General features: G+C 30.5%; 2 protein-coding genes across 3 annotated transcripts; one reads left to right on the forward strand and one right to left on the reverse strand.

The window, feature by feature from the left end:
- Nucleotides 1-831: 831 nt before the first annotated feature.
- LOC112750006 (auxin transporter-like protein 2) lies at nucleotides 832-10267 on the forward strand. Of its 2 annotated transcripts, none has more exons than XM_025798484.3 (9): nucleotides 832-1262; nucleotides 1943-2236; nucleotides 2545-2730; nucleotides 2829-2941; nucleotides 3049-3232; nucleotides 3759-3856; nucleotides 5202-5409; nucleotides 7253-7510; nucleotides 9694-10267. In XM_025798484.3, the coding sequence occupies exons 2-9, from the start codon at nucleotides 2018-2020 to the stop codon at nucleotides 9934-9936; spliced, it is 1509 nt and encodes a 502-aa protein (XP_025654269.1). In that variant the 5' UTR covers nucleotides 832-1262; nucleotides 1943-2017; the 3' UTR covers nucleotides 9937-10267. The 2 variants fall into 2 exon arrangements, with proteins under 2 accessions (XP_025654269.1, XP_025654277.1); XM_025798492.3 differs by having other exon boundaries at nucleotides 840-1580.
- A 6339-nt stretch (nucleotides 10268-16606) lies between these two features.
- LOC112727640 (uncharacterized) lies at nucleotides 16607-21787 on the reverse strand. Its single transcript, XM_025777493.2, has 2 exons — nucleotides 20665-21787; nucleotides 16607-17056 (listed from the first exon to the last, which is right to left on the reverse strand). Exons 1-2 carry the CDS (start codon nucleotides 21488-21490, stop codon nucleotides 16818-16820), a joined length of 1065 nt encoding a protein of 354 aa, XP_025633278.2. The 5' UTR covers nucleotides 21491-21787; the 3' UTR covers nucleotides 16607-16817.
- Nucleotides 21788-25295: the final 3508 nt, after the last annotated feature.

Raw genomic sequence — 25295 nt, forward strand, 5'->3', positions numbered from 1 at the left:
AGTGACCAACTATAAAATGCTAGTTTTAAAGTAGTTAGTCGCTAAATCGGTTACTATTTTATGATTTAGCGACCGAATTAGAAATCGACATAAAAAATAAATTGAGAAAATAGTTGGTTACTAATTAGCGATCGAAATATTAGTTGCCATTTAGCGACTAAATACCCCGACGACCGATTTAGCGACCAATATTGTTTGGTATGAGTTTGATAGCCTTGATTGAAAATCGATTACTAAATCGGTTGCTATGCTGATAATTTTTTATAGTAAACAGATTGTTCATCTACATAAAAGGACTAATGACATGAGAATTTTAAAAATTTTTGGAAACTTTTATGTTTTTTGGTAAATAACAATAGAGATCGATTTGTCTAATTTTTTATTAAGATATGACATAGAAATTAATATGTCTAATAAAATAAAAGATTAAGAACTAATGTAATGATTGAAATTTGTTGCAAATTAAATTATTCGATTAATTTTTTAAAAAAAACTTATTTAGTATATTACTCTAATATTAATCTTAGATCTTTAGCCGTTTAGATTTTTAGCCTGTTGTAATAAGAACTTTAATTTTAAGTTGTTAAAATCTTATATCAGAACGAAATCCAGATATCATATATGTCCCTTACTCCCTTTGATCTCCAAAAATCCTGTCTTCATCATCATCGCCACCAGAAGAAAGAATCGAATCAGAATTTAGGAACAAACAGTGAATTGCAGTTTTCATCACTCTCTCTTCTGTACTGTTCCTTTCTCCATTCAGAGAGTTCTTTAATTAAGAAAGTAAAAAAATAAATAAATAAATAAATAGGGGGAGCCAGAAAAAGCAAACACAAGAATTATTACACAGTACTCGCTTTGCTTGCTTCACTCTCTTTCTCTCACTTCCTATACTTTGCTTTTTAGCTATAATAAATAAATGTATTTATATTTATTATTATAATAACAAAACAAAAACACCTCCACCCAATATTTTTTTCTTTTTCTTTTTTTTTTATTTTGAATTATATATATGTATATCTAGTTGAATAGTAACGAAAAGGGTCTTTAATAGTTCAGTTTCTCCGAACTTTTTAACACCAAAGTTTGCAACATTTCAGAAAATTTCTCAGCTCATTTTTTTTTAATTTTCTTTCTTTCTTTCTTTCTTCCCTGCTTTTGCGGCCTCCATAGCAGTCTCTTTGCTCTGCCAATTTTCTGTGCCAATTGGTGGCGGCATTTATTGTTACCTAAGATTTTTTTCATCACAACGTACAAGGGTAAGTGTCAGATTCTCATCAAAGCTTTCAAGATTTTGATTTTGGTTTCCCTTGCATTTAAAGCTTCTTTCTTTCTTTCCCTCTATGAATGAGGGAAACAAAATTCTTAGTCCTTAGTCCTCATCATCAATATTACCCTCCATCACCACTTTGCAGTGTACTATAATCTTCAATTCTCAACCAAAAAAAATAAAAATTTATTTTTCATTTTATTATGTTTCTAACACTGGTACAAAGAGAAAGTGTACAACATTATTAGTATCTGAGTTTTCTTTCTTCCTCTTCAAGCTTTTGAAGAAAGAGACATATCAAGCTAAGGTTTGTGGATTGTGTTATGTTATTGTTCAAAACATTTGTAAAGACTAAAGAGTACTACTAACTAAATAACTATGCTACTTTTTCTTAATTTTTATTTTTTTAAAATATTCTTCTTTTTTTTTTTTTCTGTTTCCTTCTCTATTCCCCACATCTCTTTCTTTTGGATTTGTGTGGGGAAGAACTTAAAGTTTTAATCTTTTTTATTTGTTCTTTTATGGGAATTCTTCAAAAGAATTTTTTTCCTTCCAGATATCTGGATCTGGGGTCTTTCATTTTCTGGGGCTGCGTTTTTATTGGAATATATATTATATCATCAATATTTTTTTGTCTTATTTTCTGTCCTTTTATGTGTGTATTTTCAGATCCACCAAGAAGGAATTTTGGACACAACACTCTTTTTCTTTCTTTTCCTTTTTCTTTGTGGATAAGAAAGGACAATGTTGTCTCAGAAACAAGCAGAGGAAGCAATAGTAGCCACCACCAACAGCTTCAACGAAACAGAACATGAAGGTGGTGGTGGTGGTGGTGGTGTCAATGGTGGAACAACAAGGGAAGGTGAAGAGAGAGAACAAGATCACTCTATGTTCAGTGTTAAGAGCTTCCTTTGGCATGGTGGTTCTGTTTGGGATGCATGGTTCAGCTGTGCTTCAAATCAAGTAAATAAATTTTTATAAACTATATATAAAAAAAAAGATTCCAACTCCAATTATGTGAAATCAATCGCTTTTTGTTCAAAGTCCACTTTAACTTATCAAAGTTACTTTTTAAGAGTTATATTCCAAAAAAAAAATGCTTAAAATATTTTTCATAATCATTTAATTAATTTAAGGTGTGGAGGTGGAAAATAATATCTTTATGTTAATAGTATAAAATATACTAGGAATACTAGTGTTAGTTACATAGTTGAGAAATAATATATTGAAGTTAATTTTTTTAATATTATTAAAATTATTTTTTATTATAGGTGGCTCAAGTGCTATTGACTCTGCCATATTCTTTCTCTCAATTGGGAATGCTCTCTGGGATTTTGCTTCAAATATTTTATGGCATAGTTGGAAGTTGGACTGCATATCTAATTAGTGTACTCTATGTTGAGTATAGAACCAGAAAAGAAAAGGAAAATGTTAGCTTCAAGAACCATGTCATTCAGGTACTTAATTAATTAGTTTCTAATTTTTTATTAGAAACTCTAATCACTAAAATTAAATGAAGGATTAAAAAAAATTATATATTGTCATGGAATTTCAGTGGTTTGAAGTGCTTGATGGGTTATTGGGTCCATATTGGAAAGCAGCGGGTTTAGCCTTCAATTGTACTTTCCTCCTCTTTGGATCTGTGATACAGCTTATAGCATGTGCAAGGTGAGCCTTTTCTTTTTATACACATGGTTTTTATTTTTTATTTTTGAGTTTTTTTTTTTTTTAATTCGATATGGTTAGTTGGTTCTAATTGATGCAAATTGAAACAGTAACATATACTACATAAATGACAAATTGGACAAGCGAACTTGGACTTACATATTTGGAGCTTGTTGTGCAACCACCGTGTTCATACCTTCGTTCCACAATTATCGTATATGGTCATTTCTGGGTCTTGGAATGACTACTTACACTGCTTGGTACTTAGCCATAGCAGCACTCATTCATGGCCAGGTAAAAATTCATTATTAAAAGATATATATGGAAATAGATAAAATTTTAGAATTCTTTTATTTGTATGGTTATTGAAATAGTAGTGATTAAAGTCAATGGTAACGACTTATGGGATAAAATTCTCATATTCTACACTACCAAAAAAATATTTTATTTTAATAAAAACAATAAAAATAACTGCTAATATATTTATTAGCAATTAGATTAACTGTCTTATATTTTGTCATTAAAATATTTTAACAATAATTATACAGTTGCTTATAAAAATTACTTTAATAGCAGCAAAAAGTATATAATTATTGTTATAATATATAATAATATGATAAATATATATTTGTGACAAAAATATAAGTTAAATAAGATATATAATTACTGTAACCAAAAATTTACTGCCAAAAGTAGTTTTTGATGTCATGCTATTATTTTCTTTGATGACAAAATTAACATTTTGTGATGATATGATATGATATGATGTTGTTTCATGTTACTCGAAATAATGATGGTGTTTCAAAAAAACAAAACACAGGCAGAAAATGTGACGCACTCAGGTCCAACAAAGCTAGTGCTTTACTTCACCGGAGCCACTAACATACTATACACGTTTGGTGGACATGCTGTTACTGTGTAAGAACATAATAACTATATTCATTTCTTCTTCTTCATCATCATTCATCTATCTATTTATCTTCTTTCATATTTCTTCCATTTTTTTCAACATGCCTTCTCTTTGCAGCTTTTTGCCGCCCATCTTCAAAGCCAAAATTCATGTAAATAAATAAATAAATAATTTTTTTATTTAAAGAAAAAACAAAATTTTTAATCTTATATAGATATTTAATAATATATTGTTGCATTAGAAAGATTTAAATATATTTAGGATAAACTATTTGAATAAATGGGTTTACTTGAAAATTATTACTATATCTCATTTTTTATGCCACATCAAAATTAAGCAGAATGGTCAATTATTTAATTTATACTGAGGATAATGAGAAATTATGTTCTGGACGTTTTTTTTTTTTGCTATTATTATGACTTTTGAGAATATTTCTTACCTTTTTCTTAAATCTTTAATAAATGGTATTTAATTTGGATAAGTTGTAAGTTACTAACCTTGATAAATTTTATTTGAAAGAATAACTTCAATATCATGTTATTTGAAGGGATAAAAAGTACATTTTAAATGACCAAAATATTATTTAATATTTGTGGAGCTTTATTTCTTGGATCTTATAGACATGCTTGTGTAACTACATACTAACTACTTCTCTGACTGTTGATAGCTAAGTCTTGGAATATATTTCAACTTTAAATATAAAAGCGTGGGATTTTTTTACCTACAAAATAACTACTTTTCAATAAAATTAAGCTAGTTTTTTGAAAAAAGTTTTCTTAAATTTAAAGTAATTAAATTTTAATTTTAATATTTTTCAATAAATAAAACAAACGCATTTCTCAATCCAAAATTTACAATTTACCCTGCTACTAAATATGCTTTTGTACCAAACCGAACCTACCTAGTACCTAGTCTTAGGCGTCTAGCCTAATCTCATGAACATGTTATTTTGGTCAAACGAAAACAAAATTCCCAAAACTCCAAGACGCACAATAAAAACACCCAATTTTAGAAAGAAAAATTTTTGGAGATTAATAATTTTTAGTAGTTTTTGTTATTATTTAATTAATATAAATATTAAATTATTTTTAATAAATAATTTCATTAATTTACATATTTTAAAAAATATATATACAAATTGTATTAATTTATATATGTAAATTTTGATAAATATATATAGATATAATTATATATTTTTATGTATAAAATTTTTATAAATATGGATATAAATTATTTTTAATTAATTATTAGTACAAAATAATATTTTTTTTAAATTTTATATCTTTTTTATTTTTAAATTAATGTGATTATTAATGTTGGTAATAATTGTGAGAAAAAACAACACTGTTGCAGAGAGATTATGCATGCCATGTGGAAGCCTCAAAAGTTCAAGTATATATACTTGTTGGCCACTCTCTACGTTTACACACTAACGCTTCCTTCTGCTGCCGCCGTTTATTGGGCGTTTGGTGATCAGCTTCTTAACCATTCTAATGCTTTCTCTTTGCTCCCCAAAAACCGTTTCCGTGACGCCGCCGTTATCCTTATGCTCATCCACCAGGTATGCATATTACTTATAATTATTCATTTATTTTAAAATAAGGAGATTGGTTAAATAAAAAATCTAATTATTAATATAAAATATTATAAGATTATAATAGTAATTAAATTTTCAGTTTTTGTTTTTTACTTTTTTCATTTTTTCAGTTTAGAGAAACCTTTTCCACTCATTATTAATGTTCACTTTACTTTTCTTTTCTTATTCATTCCACTTTTCTTTGCTTAAAAAGAAGTCAAAAAGTCACATCTTCTCATTTGGGGTGCGGTATTGTTTAGTTTAGAGAAATTCACAAATGAAAAACACTAATGAGTACATGAATATGGGACAACTAATTAACGCTAACTTTTGAGCTGGGTTTATGTTCATATATGTTTAAGATAAACTCATGAAAGACTACGTGAAATTAGTGTATTTTATGTTATAATTTTTTTTCAACTCTTTTATTCTTATTAAGTTTAACACATCTTATTTATGTCTAAATTCCCTTGGCACATTACTTAATTAGTATTTCGTGTATATTCGAATAGTTTGACTATTTTCTACTTGTTTACGTACATATTGCAAACTCTATTTTTTTTTCTACAGAAGTATATTTTTGTTTTAGATTTATATTTTAAATTATATTTTTACTTAAATTATGTTTAAAGTTAAAATGTTCAACGAAGTTTTATTAAAAAAATCGTGTTCATTCAAAAATGATACCAGACTAGCAACAAGCACTACTTTTAAATTTAATTTCGATGCATTGTGAATATAAACTTTATGTGTATATAATTATATGACATTATATTAATAAAAATAGCTATTTTTAATATTAATAACGTGAATGATCATTTAAAAAAATAATATAATTATATAATTATATAAAATATTTTATATTTTTTAATACATTAAAATTAAACTATTTTTTTTTCAACTAAAACAAGTACACTGAATTACTAACTGCCCTTGAAATAATTTTTTTAATTTGTAATCATTTAGTTTAAAGTGCTGATGCGCTTGGAAAGCATAAATAAATATTTTAGTATATGCATACATGAGACATCTAAGTTATAATTATTTGAATATATCTATTCTATATATATATATATATATATATATATATATATATATATATATATATATATATATATATATATATATATATATATATAGTTGAAATCAATAAGATTATGATAATGTGAATGTGTTTTGTGCATCAAGTCAAACCTTTCATCTTCTCGATTAGAATGCAAAGACGGCGTGAAATCTGACATGAACACAATATTTTTTCCGTATAGATCCGTTATATATGTTTTTTAGCAACCCACACAATATGGAACTCGTTACTCAGCCTGTACTTGTTTATGCTACAGAAAAATTGTCCAGGGTTTCAGAAATCGATATTTCATTAGTTTTAGTCATTATATATATATATTTTATAAAAAAAAATCAGAAATATTAATATTTTTTAATAATTTTAATCACTAATTTTAATATAAGAGAAAGTCTTAAAACTTAACATTGTAGTCAATATTAAACATAAAAAGATCCAAAACTCTTAAAAATAAAAATATCTGAAACTTATTTAAAAAAATATTTAAAATTTAAATTCAATAAAAGTTTATTTTTAATTGACGTACTGAATTTAATTGATAATTTGTTATAGAGTTGGTTGAAATTATTAATATTGGTTATCTAACGTTGCTCTTTTAATAAACCTCATATGATAAGTGTATAATGATAATGAATGAATGAATGAAACACATGCATCGTTATTGGATAGATGTTATAGTAGGAAGAATTTTGCATGAATGAATTAGTTGAATAAATATAAATGATTGAATTTAATTTTGATACACAGTTCATAACGTTCGGATTCGCGTGCACGCCGCTGTATTTCGTGTGGGAGAAGGTGATCGGAATGCACGACACAAGGAGCATATGTCTAAGGGCACTAGCGAGGCTGCCAGTGGTTATACCGATATGGTTCTTGGCAATAATCTTCCCATTTTTTGGGCCCATAAACTCAGCAGTTGGGGCACTGCTTGTTAGCTTCACTGTCTACATCATCCCCTCCTTAGCTCATATGCTTACTTACAGAAAAGCCTCCGCCAGACAGGTAAATTTTTCATTGACCCTACCACCATCACTCCCAATCTATCTACCATATTCTATGTGTTTTAATTTGTGGGTTCATTGTCACAAATATGTAATCTTGCTCAACCTCTTTCAAAATTGCCTTCACGAGTCTCGGTTTTATTGTGTGCCCTCCATCAAAATAGATAATTTTTTCTACTCTTGCAGTTGTCTTCGTTTAACGATTTTTAATTATCAACTTCATATTAAGACATGCGAATTTTTGCCTTTGAAAAGTGAACATTTGAATGAAAATGTTTAGAATTGTCTTTGAATAAAAATACAAATTCAATTATTAACACATATCATGTAATTGATTTAACTGAATAAGATATTTTTGATTGAGTCGATTATCTTACATACGTTAATATTTTATTTTATATTTTCACATTAAGACAATTTTAAATATTTTTATGTGAAGTTTTATTAATGTGAAAACTTTTCTCTTTTTCTTTGGTCTTTATTTTATTTGTCATTATCATTTTTTGATATAAAAATTTATCAAAAAGAGAATCGTAATATTTGATTTTTGCTTATTTTCAATGATAAGTTTTACTTGACTAATTTAGTTTGGTCATGATGATTTTTTATTTTTTGATACTAAGATAGAGTTAATCTAGTGATATATACTGTAGAACGGGGGGAATATATATGGAATTTAATGATTGATTAATTTAATTTCTTTGGTGAAATTTAGGGTATAGATTTCTATCTTCACTTGTCAAAGATTTAGAAAAAATCAGTAAAATTTTATAACAAAACCTCTTCGTACGCAATAAGAGTATCAAACATCACTCTTCTTAAGATAAGGTTCTGCTAAAAGAGTTTAGTTGTCTAAAACTTTTCAACTTTTTTTAGATGCATGTTTTTACTTTTTAGGGATAAATCTGAGAAATTAATAAAGTAGCCCATAACAAACTATATCTCAGAATTTCTTGAGTGTGAGCATTTAAGAGTTGGATATATGGAAATAAATATTGAAAGAAGAATTTTAGGGTGGTAGAGGGTCATTTTCGTTTAGTTATTTGGTACAGTTATATGAATCTGCTTAGCTGTTGTTAGTTGTTGACTGATCTCTTTCCCCCCAATAATTCATATTCGTAGATCTGTACGGTGCTGGTGGAGTGTGACTTATGATCGCAATTTTCTCACCTTATTTATTTATTCATTCATGTTTCTGATTCTATGGTTGATTAAATTTCTTTTGCAAAACAAGTCAAAAACTTTAATAGGCCGAAAACTACTTTAATTTAATTTCTAGAGTTTTGCCTAGACTATAGAGTATAGACTAGACCACAAGCTTGAGATTCCAAAATAGAAAACTAAACATAATGTAGGTGATATAACATATTTTGAAAAAGACATTTATTATTCTCTCCCACCTTTGCTAAATGAAAAAATAAATAAATTTAGGGGATGATAAAAATTTATTTTAAAATAGTTTAAAATGATCTTATTCATTAATTATCATTGAAATAATTAAATAATATTAAATATAATAAATATATAATATCACATGAATAAATTATGAATATTAAATTTAAATTTTTTTAAGTCATTGTCTGTCTATTATTATTGAAATGAAAATACTGGTGAGTATATATATGGTATGCAATATTATGTTATACTTTCTACTTAAATTGAATCTCTAATTTTATTTAATAATATAACTTAGCTTAAGATGCAAGTTAGCATAATGCCTCACACAAATTTGAATCCTCTAAATTTTAAATTTTTATTTTAAAGAATAAAACGTGATCTTTTATCATTAAATATTTTTTTCATATTTTTTTTAGTCTCATCTATAAAATAAATAATAAAAAATTATATTTTATTATCTAAAATAAAATTCAAAATTTAGAGGATTCAAATCCAACACTCACACAACACACCTTAGGCAAAATCCCAATCTAGGAGAGTGACCTAAAAAAAAAACCAAACCCCACATGTGATGGTACATTATTATTAGTAGGGACCTTCTGAGTTGATCTGAGTTTTAACCCAATAATACTGTTTGACAATCTTATCAAATCTCCCAATTTGGCATCATTGATCATTTCCCTTTTCTCGGATTTTTCCGAGTAATGCAATAGTATTGTAGGGACACCCCCATATCAAAAAAAAAAAAAAAAAGATGTAAATCTAAAAATTAATTTTTTGTTACAGAATGCTGCAGAGAAGCCCCCTTTCTTCATGCCAAGTTGGACAGCAATGTATGTATTCAATGCATTCATTGTGGTGTGGATATTTGTGGTTGGGTTTGGGTTTGGAGGATGGGCCAGCATGACCAACTTTGTTAGGCAAATTGACACATTTGGACTCTTTGCCAAGTGTTATCAATGCAAGCCCCCGTTGCCACCGCCGCATCCTGCGGCCGTCGCACCACCGCCTCTTCACCGTCATCACTAGACACCGAGCTGACTCACTCGTCTCTACCATTGCTACTAAGTATATTATTAGAGTTCAGCTACAATCACATTTTCCTTTCAATACTTTTGTATCATATATGGGGGATAGTGGTAAATACTTCCCCCACTTTTTTATTTGATGTGTGCTAGCTGGCTTTTTATTTTTTTCTTTTTTTCTTTTTTTTTTGTCATTTTAATTGTTATATAGTTTTTTTTCCTCTTTTACTACTTTTAAGATAAGTTGATTAAAAATAGTGTGCCAAATGTTTATGATTCCTTTGCTATAAATGCATAGGCTAATTAAATTGATCAGATACATGTATGATTTGGTATCTTTTTTCTTTTTTTCTTTTTTTTTCTTTTTAATGTGTTTACATTATGGTTGGATGAGATACTATAAGATTTTCTGTTTGCCATTGTTCTCGTGTGCTAGTAGATTGCAATCTAATTATTACCTTCCATGTCTCCCGAATAAGCCAACATCAAAAAATCAATTTGCAATCTGTGGTCTTAAAGGCATTATTGTTTTTTCTTTTGTTTAATACTCCACTTCGAGATTTTTTATTCCTCAAATAAATATCTATTTGTGATCTTAAAAAATTTGAACACTAACAAAATTAACTATAAAAAAATTAAATTAATATTATACCCAAAAAAAAAATTTAGTTCGACAAAAATGTTCAATAATTAAATTTAGAATAAACTCCATTAAAATTATTCTCAAATTCTCATATCACCCTTTTTATCATTTTTTTTCTACCTTACAACCTTTTCTATCACTATTATCCAACTTTCACACTTCTTGCCATATGACTGACCACTAGGAGTTAGGTTAGACTAATTATTTATGAGAACTCTAATTCAAGTCGCGAAATAAATTTCTATAATTATAAATATACTTAATAAAAGTATAAATTATAATCTATAATTTTTATGAAATATAAAAGTTATATTTTAATTTAAAATAAGATATTTAAAATTTAAAACAATAATACAAGTATTGTAATATCAATAATATAAAATTATAATTAAATAGTTAATGTTAGTAAAAAATATTATATTTCGAAAAGATGCTGAATTCGAGATTTAGTAAGCTTGTATTTTAAGATAATATCAAAAAGGTTTATGATAGGGAATATAAAGCAAGAATTAGTCGAGGCATTGTGTCGAGGATGCTGGCTAATATGTTCGAATTGAAGGTTTAAGAGTCAAAGTTTATTTTCAGTAGTTATTTATGCTAGGCAAAAGAAGCGAGAACAGTTGTTTAAAGACTAAGGAACGTGAAAATTACATCTCAATCTGATTGGTTGAAGATACTTATAAATATGATAAGATTCGAAAGAATTTGGGTTGGAACTTTACTTCAGAAAATACTCGCGCATACTTACATCCCAGGGACTTATTGAGTTTGCTTCGAGTCAATTTTCTGTAGCCTTCTTTCCATCTGTTTTACATTTTTATTTTCATTTTCTGTAAACTTTACTTTCTTCGCAAATTTACTTTTCGAGCAACATTTAATTTTCTTGTTTAATTTTACTTTTCAGCATTTTGTTTTTGAATTCAAAGTCCTTTGATCTTATCAAAGATAATTTATTACTTTCATTTAAAATCAATGCAATTTATTTCAAGTTTAGTCAATTTATTTTTGAAATTGCTTTGTCTTTCAGATTTTCTTTTAATTTTCATTCAATCGAAAGGTCCTTTGATGCGCTTTTAAGAAAATTGGTACTCACAAAGAGGAGTAGGTTTTGCTCCCAAACTACTAGATATCAAACCATCATCGATTTGCTAAAAAAATCGACAAAATAATTGACATGCCCGGGCATAATAGATGCCCACGTGGTAACACATTACAAACTCAACCCCCAGTAACCACTGGTTGGCCTTCTTATGGCCTTTCTCCAGGTTATACACCACCAATAGGTGGTTTAGCTCCTCCAATTCGTTTTGGAGGAACAGTTGGGGTGAATAATGTTCAACTTCCACAATAACATCCTAAGCATTCTCGAGATTATAATATGGGTTCTACATCGAATGCTTCTAATTCGATGATAGTATTTCGACAACATGTAGAAGAGAATCATCATGATTTGGTTAATTTGTTAACCTAGCAAATGACTACCATCTTGAATCCCATGATGGCAGATCATGAGACAAAGTTTGAGCGTTTTGCTAGACAAGTTGAACAGATTGCTCGAATTGTCGATTATGATGTGGGAGATAGGCAACGCATGGAAGAAAATCATGAGGGCATTGAAAATGTGTTTAAAAATGAGAATGATAATGTACTCATGGGCAGGGAAAATCTTCAAATAATTCAGTGGGGCCAAAATGCTGATTATGTGTTGGCTCGATTGTGTGCCAATCAAATTGGTGAGCGCTATCAAGTCACAAGGATAGTTGAGGATGTGCTTAATGGGGTTGGATTCAATGTGAATTTTATGAATCGACCCTATTTTGTTTCTGCTTTTTCTGTTGTTGTTCAAATGACAGAAGTGCCTAGAGGAGTAAAGAATCCTAAGATAATTACAAAATTCGCTGGAGAAGTTGGCAAATCAACTACTGAACATATTGCCCGATATTTATTTGAAATCAGAAATCTGGCTAATGATGAGAATTTAAAAATGAAGTTCTTTCCTTCTTTGTTAACGAAGAATGCATTTACTTAGTTTTTAAATCTTAGGCCTAATTTGATGACGACTTGGACATAGTTAGAAAGTACTTTCCATGCCAAGTTTTATAGAGAGGAGTTAAATGTAGCAGTTACCAATTTAGTGGCTTTGAAACACAATGATGGAGAATCAATTGATGATTACATGATTCGTTTAAAAAATGCTTGAAGTCGATGCTATGTGTCTTTGAGAGTGAAGTAGTAAAGATAACAATTATGGGGTTAGGATTCTATATGCCCCGGCAGTTGCTTAATGTGCATATTCCTTGATACAAGAAGCAATCATGGAAGGGCAATTGAAATTTGATAATGAAAAGAAAGAGATGAAGGTTGATTCTGATCTGTTTGATGCCGGGGCCAATTTTACTTAACCATACTTTGGCGTGAATATGATTGGCTTTTCTTATGATTTTGACATTGCTTTGGGAGGTTTTGAGTCTCATGTTCGAGCGGTTTATCTTGGAGTAGGTGATGGACTGTTAGAGTTCCTAATGCAGCAAAAATTGAATGATCGGGACATATCTTTATGTACTCGATGTAATGCAGTCTTCGACAGCAATCTTCGAAAATGAAAGAATGAAGAAAGAATTGACCCACAAAGAAAAACATGTTAGACAAAGGCAACCAAGTCGAAGGATAGAGGGACAAAGTTCTAGTAGCCCTTGAAGAAGTCCTGCTGCACCTTTGAGCCATTCACAGGCTTTAGGTGTTCAATGGATACGAAATTGCTAAGAACTTCATAATAAGGATGCCCAATACAGGCGTAATCCACAATAGGGACATCAAGGTCCACCTCATGGTCGCTATGCTTATTTTTGAGGTAGGGCAAGAGAATATCAAAGAGGAAGAGGTAGGCGTCAGGCTCTAAGGGCATCTCAGAGTGAGAGAGTCAAGGGGGCAACTCCTTCTCTTCATTCAAGAGTGGTATTCCCTGTTGATGGGGAAACATATTCAAAGAAAATTCCATCCCCTATAAAACTGGATAAGGGCAAGGCTGTGATAGTAGGCCCAGAGGTTACTAAAGAGAAAGATGCTTAGCTGGATGAGGAGTTTTTCGAAGAAGGTGATGATGAAATAGTGAGCACCATTTCGATAATTCCAGCTGAATATCTAGGAGAGTACGAGGGAATTATGGTGAAGATTATGATGTAGAAGACGAGGAGGTTTTCTTATTTATTCGATATGAGGATGCACTAGGCTACTTTTAGAGGCCTAACAAAAAACAAAAATCTCATCTACTTCCCTTACATATCACAGCTTCTATAGGTGGAATCAAGGTGAATAAGGTGTTAATTGATGGAGGAGCAGCAATTAGTTTGTTGCCTGAGAGGATGTTAATGAAAGTAGAGAAACATCCGAATGATTTAATCCCTACTAATATTTCTATGACTGACTATTAGTAGAGTGTCCACTCCTGCAAAAGGGTTGGTAACTCTTGGGGTGCAAGTTGGGTCTTCTGATTGGAACACTATTTTCGTGGTGATTTCATCGAAAGCAAGTTATAACGCATTGCTAGGTGGTGATTAGATACATGGTGTTGGAGTAGTTCCATCGATTGTGCATCAAAGTGTCCTTTTGTGGACGGATGAAGGAAAGCCTGAAGTCATCAAAGCTGATTCTAGTTTATATGTTAAGCAAATGCATGTCGATTTCAGGATATATAGTGCTAAACTGAAGGCCGACAGGGTGCTCACTTTCTACAATTGTGAAGGTTTTTTTCTGACTTCAGAGGGTTTAAATGTGAAGCTTCACTATCTGCAGCTTGATGCTCCTCCGACTGGTTGGGATTGCCCTGCATAGGCGGTAGTTTGAAGACATTTCCCCATGGCTGATGATAAAGATGTCTCAAATTACCTGGTAACTCTAAGTAATTATTTAAGTAATTTCTCTTCTGTTAAAAATAAGAGTGGTTCATCTAATGAAGTCGAATCAAGTAGGAATTTAATTTCAACTTTTTCGGTTTGTAATGCAAATTCGATTCCTTTAATTGAATTTAATCATGGTTTAAGTTCATGTTTTTCTTCTGATAGTATTATCAATCAAACTACTATTGATATAGCATATACTCATTGTACTAAAAAAGATTCAATTGTCAATTTTGTTGATAATAAAGTTTGTTTCATTTCAAATGAGCTTGTTGATTTATCATTTGATTGCATTTATGATTTGGAGCCATTGGGTTTTGAAAAATATTCAGTAGAAGACGATGATGTCGAAAAGATTTTGAGTCATAAGATCCTCTTGAAGAAATTAATTTGGGATCTGATGTTAATGTTCGACTTATTTATGTTTGTAAGAATCTTGATGAACTGTTTCGAACGAATTTGTTAAGTCTTTTACTTGAATATTAAGATTGTTTTGCTTGGGATTATCACGAGATGGTCTCGACCGTTATCTTGTAGAACATCGATTGGCATTGAAACTATTTGCTCGACCAGTAAAGCAAACGCCTCGAAAATTCACTCCTGAAATCAAACAAAAGATTAAAGAAGAGATGGAACGTTTGATTAATGCAAAATTTATTCGGACTGTACATTTTGTGGAGTGAGTATCGAATATTGTTCCAGTAATGAAAAATAATGGAAAGTTGCGAGTATATATTGATTTTCGAGATTTAAACAATATTACACCAAAGGATGAATACTTCATGCCTATCACAGGCATGTTAATTGATTCTGCAGTAGGTAATGAGATTTTGAGTTTTGTGGATGGCTATTCAGGATATAACCAGATTTTCATTACAGAAGATGATGTGTCAAAAACTGCTTTTCGAATTCCTGGGGCATTGGGAACATATAAATGGGTGGTGATGCCATTCGGTTTAAAAAATACTGGTGCAACATATCAAAGTGCAATGAATACCATTTTCCATAAATTTATTGAAAAGTTTATATCGATGATGTTATGATTAATTCGAATTCGGTGGATCAACATCTTGATCATTTATGGCAAGCATTTAGGACAATGGGAAGAAAAGGGTTAAAGATGAATCCCTTAAAATGTGCATTTGGTGTGTTTGCAGGAAATTTTTTAGAATTTGTTGTTCATAAAAAAAGGATTGTCATTGATAAAAACAAAGTTAATGCAATCTTAGATTTGTCTCCCCCTAAATAAAAAAAGAAAGTACAGTCTTTCTTGAGAAAAGTGAATTACCTTCGACAGTTTATATCAAACCTTTCTAGATGAACTCGAATATTTGCACCTTTAGTGAAATTAAAGGATGAAACACAGTATGAGTGGATGGTAGAACATCAAAAAGCTTTCGAATCAATCAAGGCTTATTTATCAACAGCACCAGTGATGGTAATTGTTCGTCCTCACAAGCCTTTAAAATTGTATATCGCTGCAACTATGAATAATATTGGATGTATGTTGGCCCAAGATAATGAGGAATGACATGAGCAGGCTATTTATAATTTTAGTAGGGTGTTAACCAACATAGAGACGAGGTATTCTCCTATTGAGAAATTGTGTTTGTCTCTTTATTAAGCCTGCACAGTAAAAGATGGTTGTTGTTGTAAACGCATGAACAGTGAAATAGTAAGTAAAGAAAGCAAAGAAATAGATCTGGAGTAAAACAATGATGAGAAAACAGTTAAGGCCTCAGAGATGTTTACTTTTCCAGATTAAAACATCTTACCAACTATTTTAACAATGAGTGATTCATTCTGTGACAAACCATAAATGATTAAAACCTAATCTCTTAGCGAATTAATCTCCTCTAATCTTACTAAAACACCACAGACAAGGTCAATTAATTTAGATCAGAGGGTGAAGTTCAGAAAGTTAGTTTAGCGCCACAAAAACCTCAATTACCCAAAGTTAACTAGATTTTATGTGACATATCTAATTATCCCAGGTAAATTGCAGTTTAGGAGGGGTGTTTTCAAGTTGTAGCTCAAGCGAGATAGCTCTCTCGAGAATTACAAGAACTCATGTAGAATAAGGGGTCATTCTCTCGTTCCACCCTAGATTCATAAGATTAAGAACGAAAATAATACCTTAGAATTGAATTAAACATTAATTAAAATAGAAAAGTAATAATTCTAATCCATAGGAATAAACAGAGCTCCTAACCTTAACCAGGAGGTTTAGTTGCTTATGACTTTACAAAACAGGTTTCTGAAAAGTATGGAAGAAGATCTCTTCTTCAACCTAAATGATCTCCTCCTTAAATAGTAAATGCTACACATAAAGAATATTATTTTAAATTAAAAATTATAAAGATAAAATAAGATAAGCCTAAGAAGTGCTAAATCCACTTTGGAAGCCCAATAGCATGTGAAATGGACAGCAAGCTTGGCGTTCAATGCCCAAAAGGGAGTAGCGCCTCTGCCTTCATGCCCCCTTACTGATGTTGAACGCCAAGTTGGGAGATCAATGCCAAAGGAGGAGCTGATAGCTTTTTCGTTCCTTACTCCAGACTTCTCCAAACTGCTCCGAATTTCACCTAAAATCATAAAAACACAAGAAAAACTCAAAGTAGCATCCAAAGGTGAATTTTACACTAAAATATAATAAAATTTAATAAAATCTAACTAAAAATAATATAAAAAACAACTAAAAAAGGGTATAAGATGCTCACGCGTCAGGGATGATAATTTAAATTAGTCATCGTGAGCATATCCACCCTCGCTTCCCCGAACCTTCTTCTCCAATCAGTATTTGTCAACACCCTATCCAATCTTTTAAACACACGATCTAATCCCTCCCATTTAGGTCTCCATCAAGTGAATCGTGACCTGACATATCCCAAATCAATGAGGCCACAAACATTCATCCAATCTTTAAGTTTTCTACATGCCTTTGTATTAGTTCTACTCCCTCTTTTTTTCTTGACGGACAGGAAATTTCATTGAAGTCTCCACAAGCATCCGTTCCTTTTCCATCCTATGAGCTATAGACTTTAAAGTTGTCCAAAGACTTCTTCTATTCTGTTCATGAGGATTGGCATAGACAGCAGTAAGAAACTAGCTATTTTTGTTAAGGATACTAACAACCATCTGTACATATTGACTTTGCAAGATTATCACATTTACTTTTAAATTTGAATCTTTCCATAAAATCCAAATTTCCTCGCTGAAGCCATTTGCTTCTTCTATATGATAATAATCAAACCCACATCTATTAATAGCGTTTCTAGCTTGTTCGCCAATATATCTAGTTTCTAGAAGAATGATAATATTAGGTCTGTAAATTCTATAAAATTTTTTTAAATGAACGAGAGAAAACCTGACTTGCTGCAACTCTACAATTCCAAGAGAACACTATCATGGTAAACAAAATAAAGACAAAGCACTGTCAAAATCAAGCTTACCGCTCCAGCTGCATATCCTCCCTTTCTAGGGAGATATTCCTTTCATTGTCCTCAAAGCTAGGTTAAAAAATCCTTTCCTAGCCTTGTTCTCCATCCTCACTGCCCATCATATCACATTTTAACGCTTCCTCTTCATATTGTAACATTGCCTCCATCATGACATCATTATCAATAGAATGCATATCAGGCGATTTCAGTTTCTTTGTTCCTGCCAAATCTTCCTCCATAAGCACCATTTCAGGTATCATTGTTCTAACCAACTCAGATCCTTGTGATTTAGTCACATTTATTTGATTCTGGTAGTTTTTTGAATTTTCTGAGTGGTCTTTAGTTCAGATCTGTTTACTGTTATTGGTGATCTCAGGTATTTGGTTCTGGTAAGGTTTTGTTGGGAGCGGATGAAATTGAGCTATTGTTTGGTCATTTTTGAGAGGGCATGGTTAGCATTTGGGTTATCATTATTGAGCTCTAAGATAGACTCAGTAGGTTTCTTGTTAATGTTGCTTCTTGAATTATTTTTCTGGTTTTTGGGTTGACCTTTGGATCCTGAAATGGGTTTAGAGGGTGAATTTTATGGTTGGTTTTGGTTCTGGATCTTGTTTGTCTTATTCACACATATTTCTTCTAAAAGGAGTAGTTTATTCCTTCTTGATTGGTGACGATAATATTGGGATTCTCTACCTCCAGTACAGCTAACCTTGTACTAGACACATTCTACTTGTCCTTTTTGCTTCCTCCTCCGCTAACTATGTCCTTCACTTCACTACTCATTCCACCATCAGTTCTTTTACTGTTTTTGCTACGCGTTGATCTTTAGACCACCATTCAAGGGCCAAAAGAGTCACAAGGCTCTTCTATTATTTTTTTGCCCTTATCTTACTTTGGAATACCATTATTACTCTCATCATTCTTTCTTTGCCTAGCCACATTAGTTTGCTCATTCTTATTTTCACCTAGAGCTGATTCCTGCACCGTGCCTCTAGACTCTAGTCACCTTTTCTAATGAACTTCTCTAATTGTAATTTTCCTTCTCATGTCCCACCATTCCACAAGAGAATCAAATATTGTAGAGATCTTCATACTCCACAAGATACTTAACACCATTGATAGCATATTGAGACATCAATGATACTGTTAAATCCAACTCTACACATAATCTAGCAAATTTTTCTCTACACTTATCTGCTGTATTTGAATCCACCTTTAGTGTTCTTCTCACTATGGTTTCTATTTTTCTAAGAGTATCTTTTTCATAATATTCAATGGCTAGGTCAGATAATCTAATCCAAGCTACCACTGTATTAATGGTACTTTTTATGGAGTTGAAGTTGGGCTTCCAAATTCGAATGAAAAGATAATGATCAAAGATTCTCCAAGGACCACCTGCTAAAACAAAGTCTAAATTCTCTTAAAAAAAAAATTTCCCCAAAAAAAATAATTTTTTAAATCTATCACCTCAATACTCCCTTGCTTTTTCCACATGACTTCTAATCTTCTAATCAACACAGAGAGTGAGATTTTTCTTCCCATAAGCTTTATTATCAAGGTATTCCACCATGGGTGTCTCAATTTCTTTATAACAGCTTCATTAATCACAAAATTACAGATGCCATTAACTTTTTCAACTTTAATTTCAAAGCCTCTATTTTCTTCCTGCTGTCTTTCTCCCTCTACTATTTCATTGTTTTCATCACCATCCTGTTCATCACTCTTAGACTGAAAAGCTATAATTTTCGGTGGTTTTAGATACTATACGAGATAAAAAAAAAATGTCGGTTTTATATATCACATTTGTCACTTTAGAAAATCTTATCTATTAATAAGGGAAATCGGGTCACGCTCTAAATTTGTATCACAAGCAATAACCCAGATTCTTGGGCCTAGTCTTCTTTTTGGACAATGACTTATTCTTAAATATAGGAAACATATACCAAAAACATATAGGAAACCTTTCGCCTAGCGCTTGGTGCGTTTAGAAGCGAGGAAGACTTCATGAAGGGAACAGGCCTCGCCAAATATTGAAAAGGGTAAAACAATTTGTTACTGTGGACTCCAATGTAACTACGAAAAAAATTTGATAGAGAAACACCGTTACGGCACAGTTCTACTTCTACCTTGTTTTATAGCTCAACTCTCATAGTTTTGTATGGGAAGTAACTACCCACTCGAGCGAGATGAATAATATGTCTGCATGACGGTGAGAATAAGCAGCGCAATAGCTGCCACAACTCCTATGAATTTCCACAAGTTAGGGATGTGGTCACGGATCAAAACACGGTACAAAGTTCGCGAAAAGAACATGATATTTTCCAAAACTCGCCAACAATGGTGCCAAGTGATTGTGGCGAATCCATGGAACACTTGTGTGACTTGTTTCGCTTTGTGTTGGTTTAGCCTTACACACATCTCACTGTAACTCGAATCCATGTGCTCAGCTCCCTTATAAATCGTCCGAAACATTGTCAACAATTCTTCCTTGCTCATCTTTGATTCATTGATTATCACTCCCTTTTTCTCGAGCCATTTAATGTCATGCTTACAACAAATCAAACCTCGGAAGAACAAGGCATATGAAGTGTTCTTGCATCTTATCCAAATCCTGCTCTGCTCCCAAGCAATCAAATTTCGCCACCTCACTTCCGTAGTTTCCTTAATATGCAAGGGCGGAATCTCCAGTACCGCCTCTTCTTTATTGAATTTTATGTCAAAGTCAAACATGTCAACAAATTTATTACCGTTACCTGTATTGCCGTTTCTTCTACCGGCTGGAATAATTGATATTCCGGCAGCTAGAAGCCTCGTAGCGCATCTTTTTAGCTCTTTGCATGCTGGTCTTACTCCCTTTTGGATTTGACGGCCCTGTTCAACGGTGGAAGAGTGCATCAAGTGAAGTATATGCGCCGTGCCGGAGTCGTTGTGCGGTGGATAACCGAAGGTTCTGCGAACTAAATTCGCTACTCGATGATCACCTTTCATTTCGCTGCCATCGCGGTACACCTTTCTGTATAGCTTCTTGAGAACCACGAACGGGATTTGATTCTCCATCATTGCGATATCGTTCAGTACAGAAACCACCTTCTTTTCTGTCGCCAAGAATGGATCCTCTGAATACTTTCTATCCCTCTCCTCCGGCCGCAAATTCAAGTAATCGTCGAGGCGGAGGAGAAACTCCAAAAGGAAGCATCCATCCACCATCATTATCTTGGATATCTCGTGGGCTCCGAGTTCCAAGTCTCCACCGTAGCATGCACAAATGACTGATTCCAAATTGAGAATGTCGCTGCCACAGAATCTTAGTCTTGAACCTAAAGAAACGCTTTCTTGGGAGCTTCCTTGGCGTTCAAGAAATTCTTTGAGGTAACGCCATTTGGGTTCTTCCATGAGGACCAGTTGCCTGGTTGCTCCCCTATGCAATGGCCCCACGGAAACGAGTTTCGGAACGTATGCTTCCCTTTTCGGTTCTCGAAGCTCATCTGGTATTCGACATATGCTGCATGCCTGAACCTCTCCTTGATCTAAAGAACCCACCATGAATTCAATTGGAACCATCCAATCGTTGCTTCCCATCTTAATATTTTCTTGTGCTTTGGACTCTGCTTCGGCCTCGGGTATATATTTTTGAAGTATAATTGTAAGAAAGAAAGAGGTGAAATGAAATTACCAAGAAAGAGCACAACCACAAGTGTTCTTTTATTTTCGGATCTTTATTTCAACTTGGATTGAAAATATTAGGAGAGCTAACACTTATGACTTATGAGGCACCCCTAACGACGGTTCCATGTGATTTCGTGGAAGGTACACATATAGTGGGCACTGGGCAGTAAAATATGAAATAAATCATCACCTGAAATTGTACAACAGAGTTAGAACGCAGTAATCCTCAAGTTGTCTTGATCTTCTTTTTCTAGTATAATAGTTCTCCGGTGACACGGTTTATATTTAGAGGAAAAGTCTAGGTCTAGTAATTTTTGTGTATATAGCGAGCACTTAATTATTAAAAGAAAAATGAGTGATTTTTTAACATTGGATATAATCTCACATTATTAAAAAATTATTGATGACTAATTAATGGTTACAAAACACAAAAATTACTGACCTTCTAGCATTTTTCTTTATGAAAATAGATAAAATATAGTATTATTATATATAAAGTTTTTTAAGATGATTTTAAAAATTACACAAATCTCAATTTTAGAACTCTTTGTAATCCAGATATGACCAATTATATACCCGTGATTTCTTCCAAATCCATAGCAATTTTATGGGTGATTTATCCTTGTTTAGGTGTCACTATTATAGTCATTGATCAAGAAAAATTTTCAAAGTTCATTAATTAATTTATTAAATATTTTCACACTACATTGTATTCTATATTATTTACATTATACCACATAACATATGTACTCTAAAAAGTTTTTTAAAGTTAATTTGTATTTATTAAAATTAAAATCTAATATAATTTTATATATTAATAAATAAAACTTAATTTTGATATATTATTAATATAAAATATTTATATATATATTTAATCACGTAATGTTATATTAATAAAAATAATTATTTTTCATATCAATTACATAAATAATTATCTAAAAGAACAGATGCAATTGAATGATTATATAAAATATTTTATATTATTAATATATTAAAATTAAATTCTAATAAATATTTAAATTTATTTATATATTTTTATCTATTATAAATTTTTAAATTTTATAAATTATTTTATCAAATGCAATTATTATTATTATTTATACTTATTAAAAATTATTTTTAATTTAATTTACCGAATATAACTATTACAACTTTTAAAAATTATATTTTCAAAGTCATTTTAGTAAGTTACTTAGAAGATTTACTTAAATCCACCCTAAATCTCTTAACATTGTCGTTAAGGTAGAAAAAAAATTAAGAATTTGGGTTAATAATTAAATTTATTCTTAAAATTTTTTTTAATCAAATTAATTTATTAAAAATTAAAAATTAATTATATTTATTTTTCGATCACATCATTAATAATTTCTGTTAATGATTGAGATTGTAAAACGTTATATACATGATACTTGACATGTCTAATTAAACACTAATTAATATGTTTATGAAAATATATTAATTTAATTCTTTTTTCCAAACATAAACCCTATTTTCAATATGATCGAACTATTAAATTAATAAATTTTTATAAATATATTTGGTCAATGTTTAATTAGATATTATGTATGCTATCATTAACATTTTATATCATCAATAATTGACAGAAATTTGTTAATAGATTAACTAAAGAACAAATATACTTCATTCATAATTTTTAAAAGACCCGTTTAATTATAAAATTTTTCAGAGACGAATTTAACAAATATCTCATCTTTAAAGGACTAATTTAATTATTAACCTTTGAAAATTTAGATAAAATTAAAAGGATAAATTAAACATATAAAATTTGAAATCATATCAAAATTGAAATTATAAAATAATCTAAGAGAAAAATTATAAAATTAATTGACTAATTTAATATTATAATATTTAAAAATTTAAAGAGTGGTTAGATTCTAGCTTTTATGTTCCTTACTACTCCATAACTATTAGACTTAATTTTTAAGCTTTACTCTTTTTAGGTTGGACTAACAAAAACATGAAAGTAAAAAAAATAAAAAAACCCATCCTTAAATCCATCTTAATTCTCACCCACATTATACCGTATTTATATATAACAATTATTCATACATTAGGATGTGGTATATTTATGTTATAGGTTCATTATGAGCTTTGACTTTTATACTTCATCAATTAATGTATCTTTGAAAATTTTTCTTGATTAATGGTTGTGATCTAAACAAGGATAAATCACCCACAAAATTACTATGAATTTGAAAAAAATCACCTTGTATATTTATATAATTATATTGTATTTGATATATTTTCGTAAATTTTATATTTATTTAATTTAAATAAAAAAATATCCTTTGACCCATAAATATATTCGTTACACGTGGCATAGATAATTCTTCATGGAATGGTGTGAATTTGTTATTTAGCGAGTATTTAATGTTAAGCATGGTAATAAAAGGCCTGTTTATGAGGATGCTACTCTCCCTAATCTTAATAATTGTGACCCGGCCCCAGAAGTCTCATTTTTATTAACGACAATGGCACTTTCAATTAAGAACGTTTTTAGTTCGGTTATTTAAAAAAAAAAAAAATCATTCAATATGATTGTTTATTAAAATTACGGTTTAGTTTGGTTTTATTTTTTTTTGTTGAAATCATTCGAACCAAACCAAATTAATTAAAATTTGATTTTGTTCGATTTTTTTAATTAATTCAAATAAAAATCTGTCCTATTATTCCATAAAATCATAATATTAAAATCATACAATACAATAAGTCAATAACTAACAAAAGTCTTGATACAATAAAATTTGACGACAAAAAATTACAATAAAATAATTAAAATCATAAAAAGTTTAATAGTCAATACAAAAAAAATTACAATAAGAGAATTAAAGTTATCAAAAATTCAATAGTCAATACAACAAAAGACAATCACGTTTTAGTGTTTTTTCTAGCAAAACAACAAAACATCTTTAAGCAAACTAACCTAAAATTAAAAGGCAATTAATAATAATAATAATAATAATAATAATAATAATAATAATAATAATAATAATAATAATAATAATAATAATAATAATAATATAACACCAGTAGAAAAACATGAGAACATAGCTCATCTTAATGGTACAATATTAAAAAAAATCAGTTATACATTCTAATATCAAAAAGAAGAATTGGAACCATGATAAGATGTACTCAATCAGACTCAACACTAAAATCTTCTTTATTAGAATCAGGAGTGAGTGTAATTTTTACAAAATATATAAAACAAGAAACAATCATAACAAATAATATTTATAAATAAAAATTAGATTAAAAGTTATTCAAAGATAATAAAACACATTATTAATCGAAACTTGACTATATCTAATTCCAACTTCTCTAAATCCTCAATGAGCTCCTCAAGAACTTCCAGCAACAACAAATACTCAACAGAAGTTTCCAACAACAAAATAAAATAGATTGAACAAATTCTTAATAACAATTTACAAGTTTCTAGCAACAATAAATACTCAATAGGTTGAACAATAATCAATAACAACAAATCAACAACAAAATAGATTTACCAGTAATTGAATCAAAAATTGAACTAACCTGACTTAGAGGCTCCATTCTTGAGGACGACCGTTGCTGTGCGTGGAGCCGTGGAAGAGCCGTAGCCTAAGGTGGGTGAGAAACAACCGCAACTGCTGGTGCATGGAGAGACACGGCTGTGCGTGGAGGATGACTAGGAAGGGAGGGAGAGAAACGATGAGTA

Source organism: Arachis hypogaea, chromosome 2, assembly GCF_003086295.3.
Source record: "Arachis hypogaea cultivar Tifrunner chromosome 2, arahy.Tifrunner.gnm2.J5K5, whole genome shotgun sequence".
NCBI classification, from domain to species: domain Eukaryota; kingdom Viridiplantae; phylum Streptophyta; class Magnoliopsida; order Fabales; family Fabaceae; genus Arachis; species Arachis hypogaea.

Bases quoted from the DNA above. Each gene is read 5' to 3' on its own strand.
- LOC112750006 (XM_025798484.3), top strand. From the start codon at position 2,018: ATGTTGTCTCAGAAACAAGCAGAGGAAGCAATAGTAGCCACCACCAAC. The intron at 2,942-3,048 runs GTGAGCCTTTTC...AAATTGAAACAG, and splicing joins CAGCTTATAGCATGTGCAAG to TAACATATACTACATAAATG. The intron at 7,511-9,693 runs GTAAATTTTTCA...TTTTTGTTACAG, and splicing joins GAAAAGCCTCCGCCAGACAG to AATGCTGCAGAGAAGCCCCC.
- LOC112727640 (XM_025777493.2), bottom strand. From the start codon at position 21,490: ATGGGAAGCAACGATTGGATGGTTCCAATTGAATTCATGGTGGGTTCT. The intron at 17,057-20,664 runs GTAACGGTAATA...TTATGATTTTAG, and splicing joins TAGAAGAAACGGCAATACAG to GTGAAATTCGGAGCAGTTTG.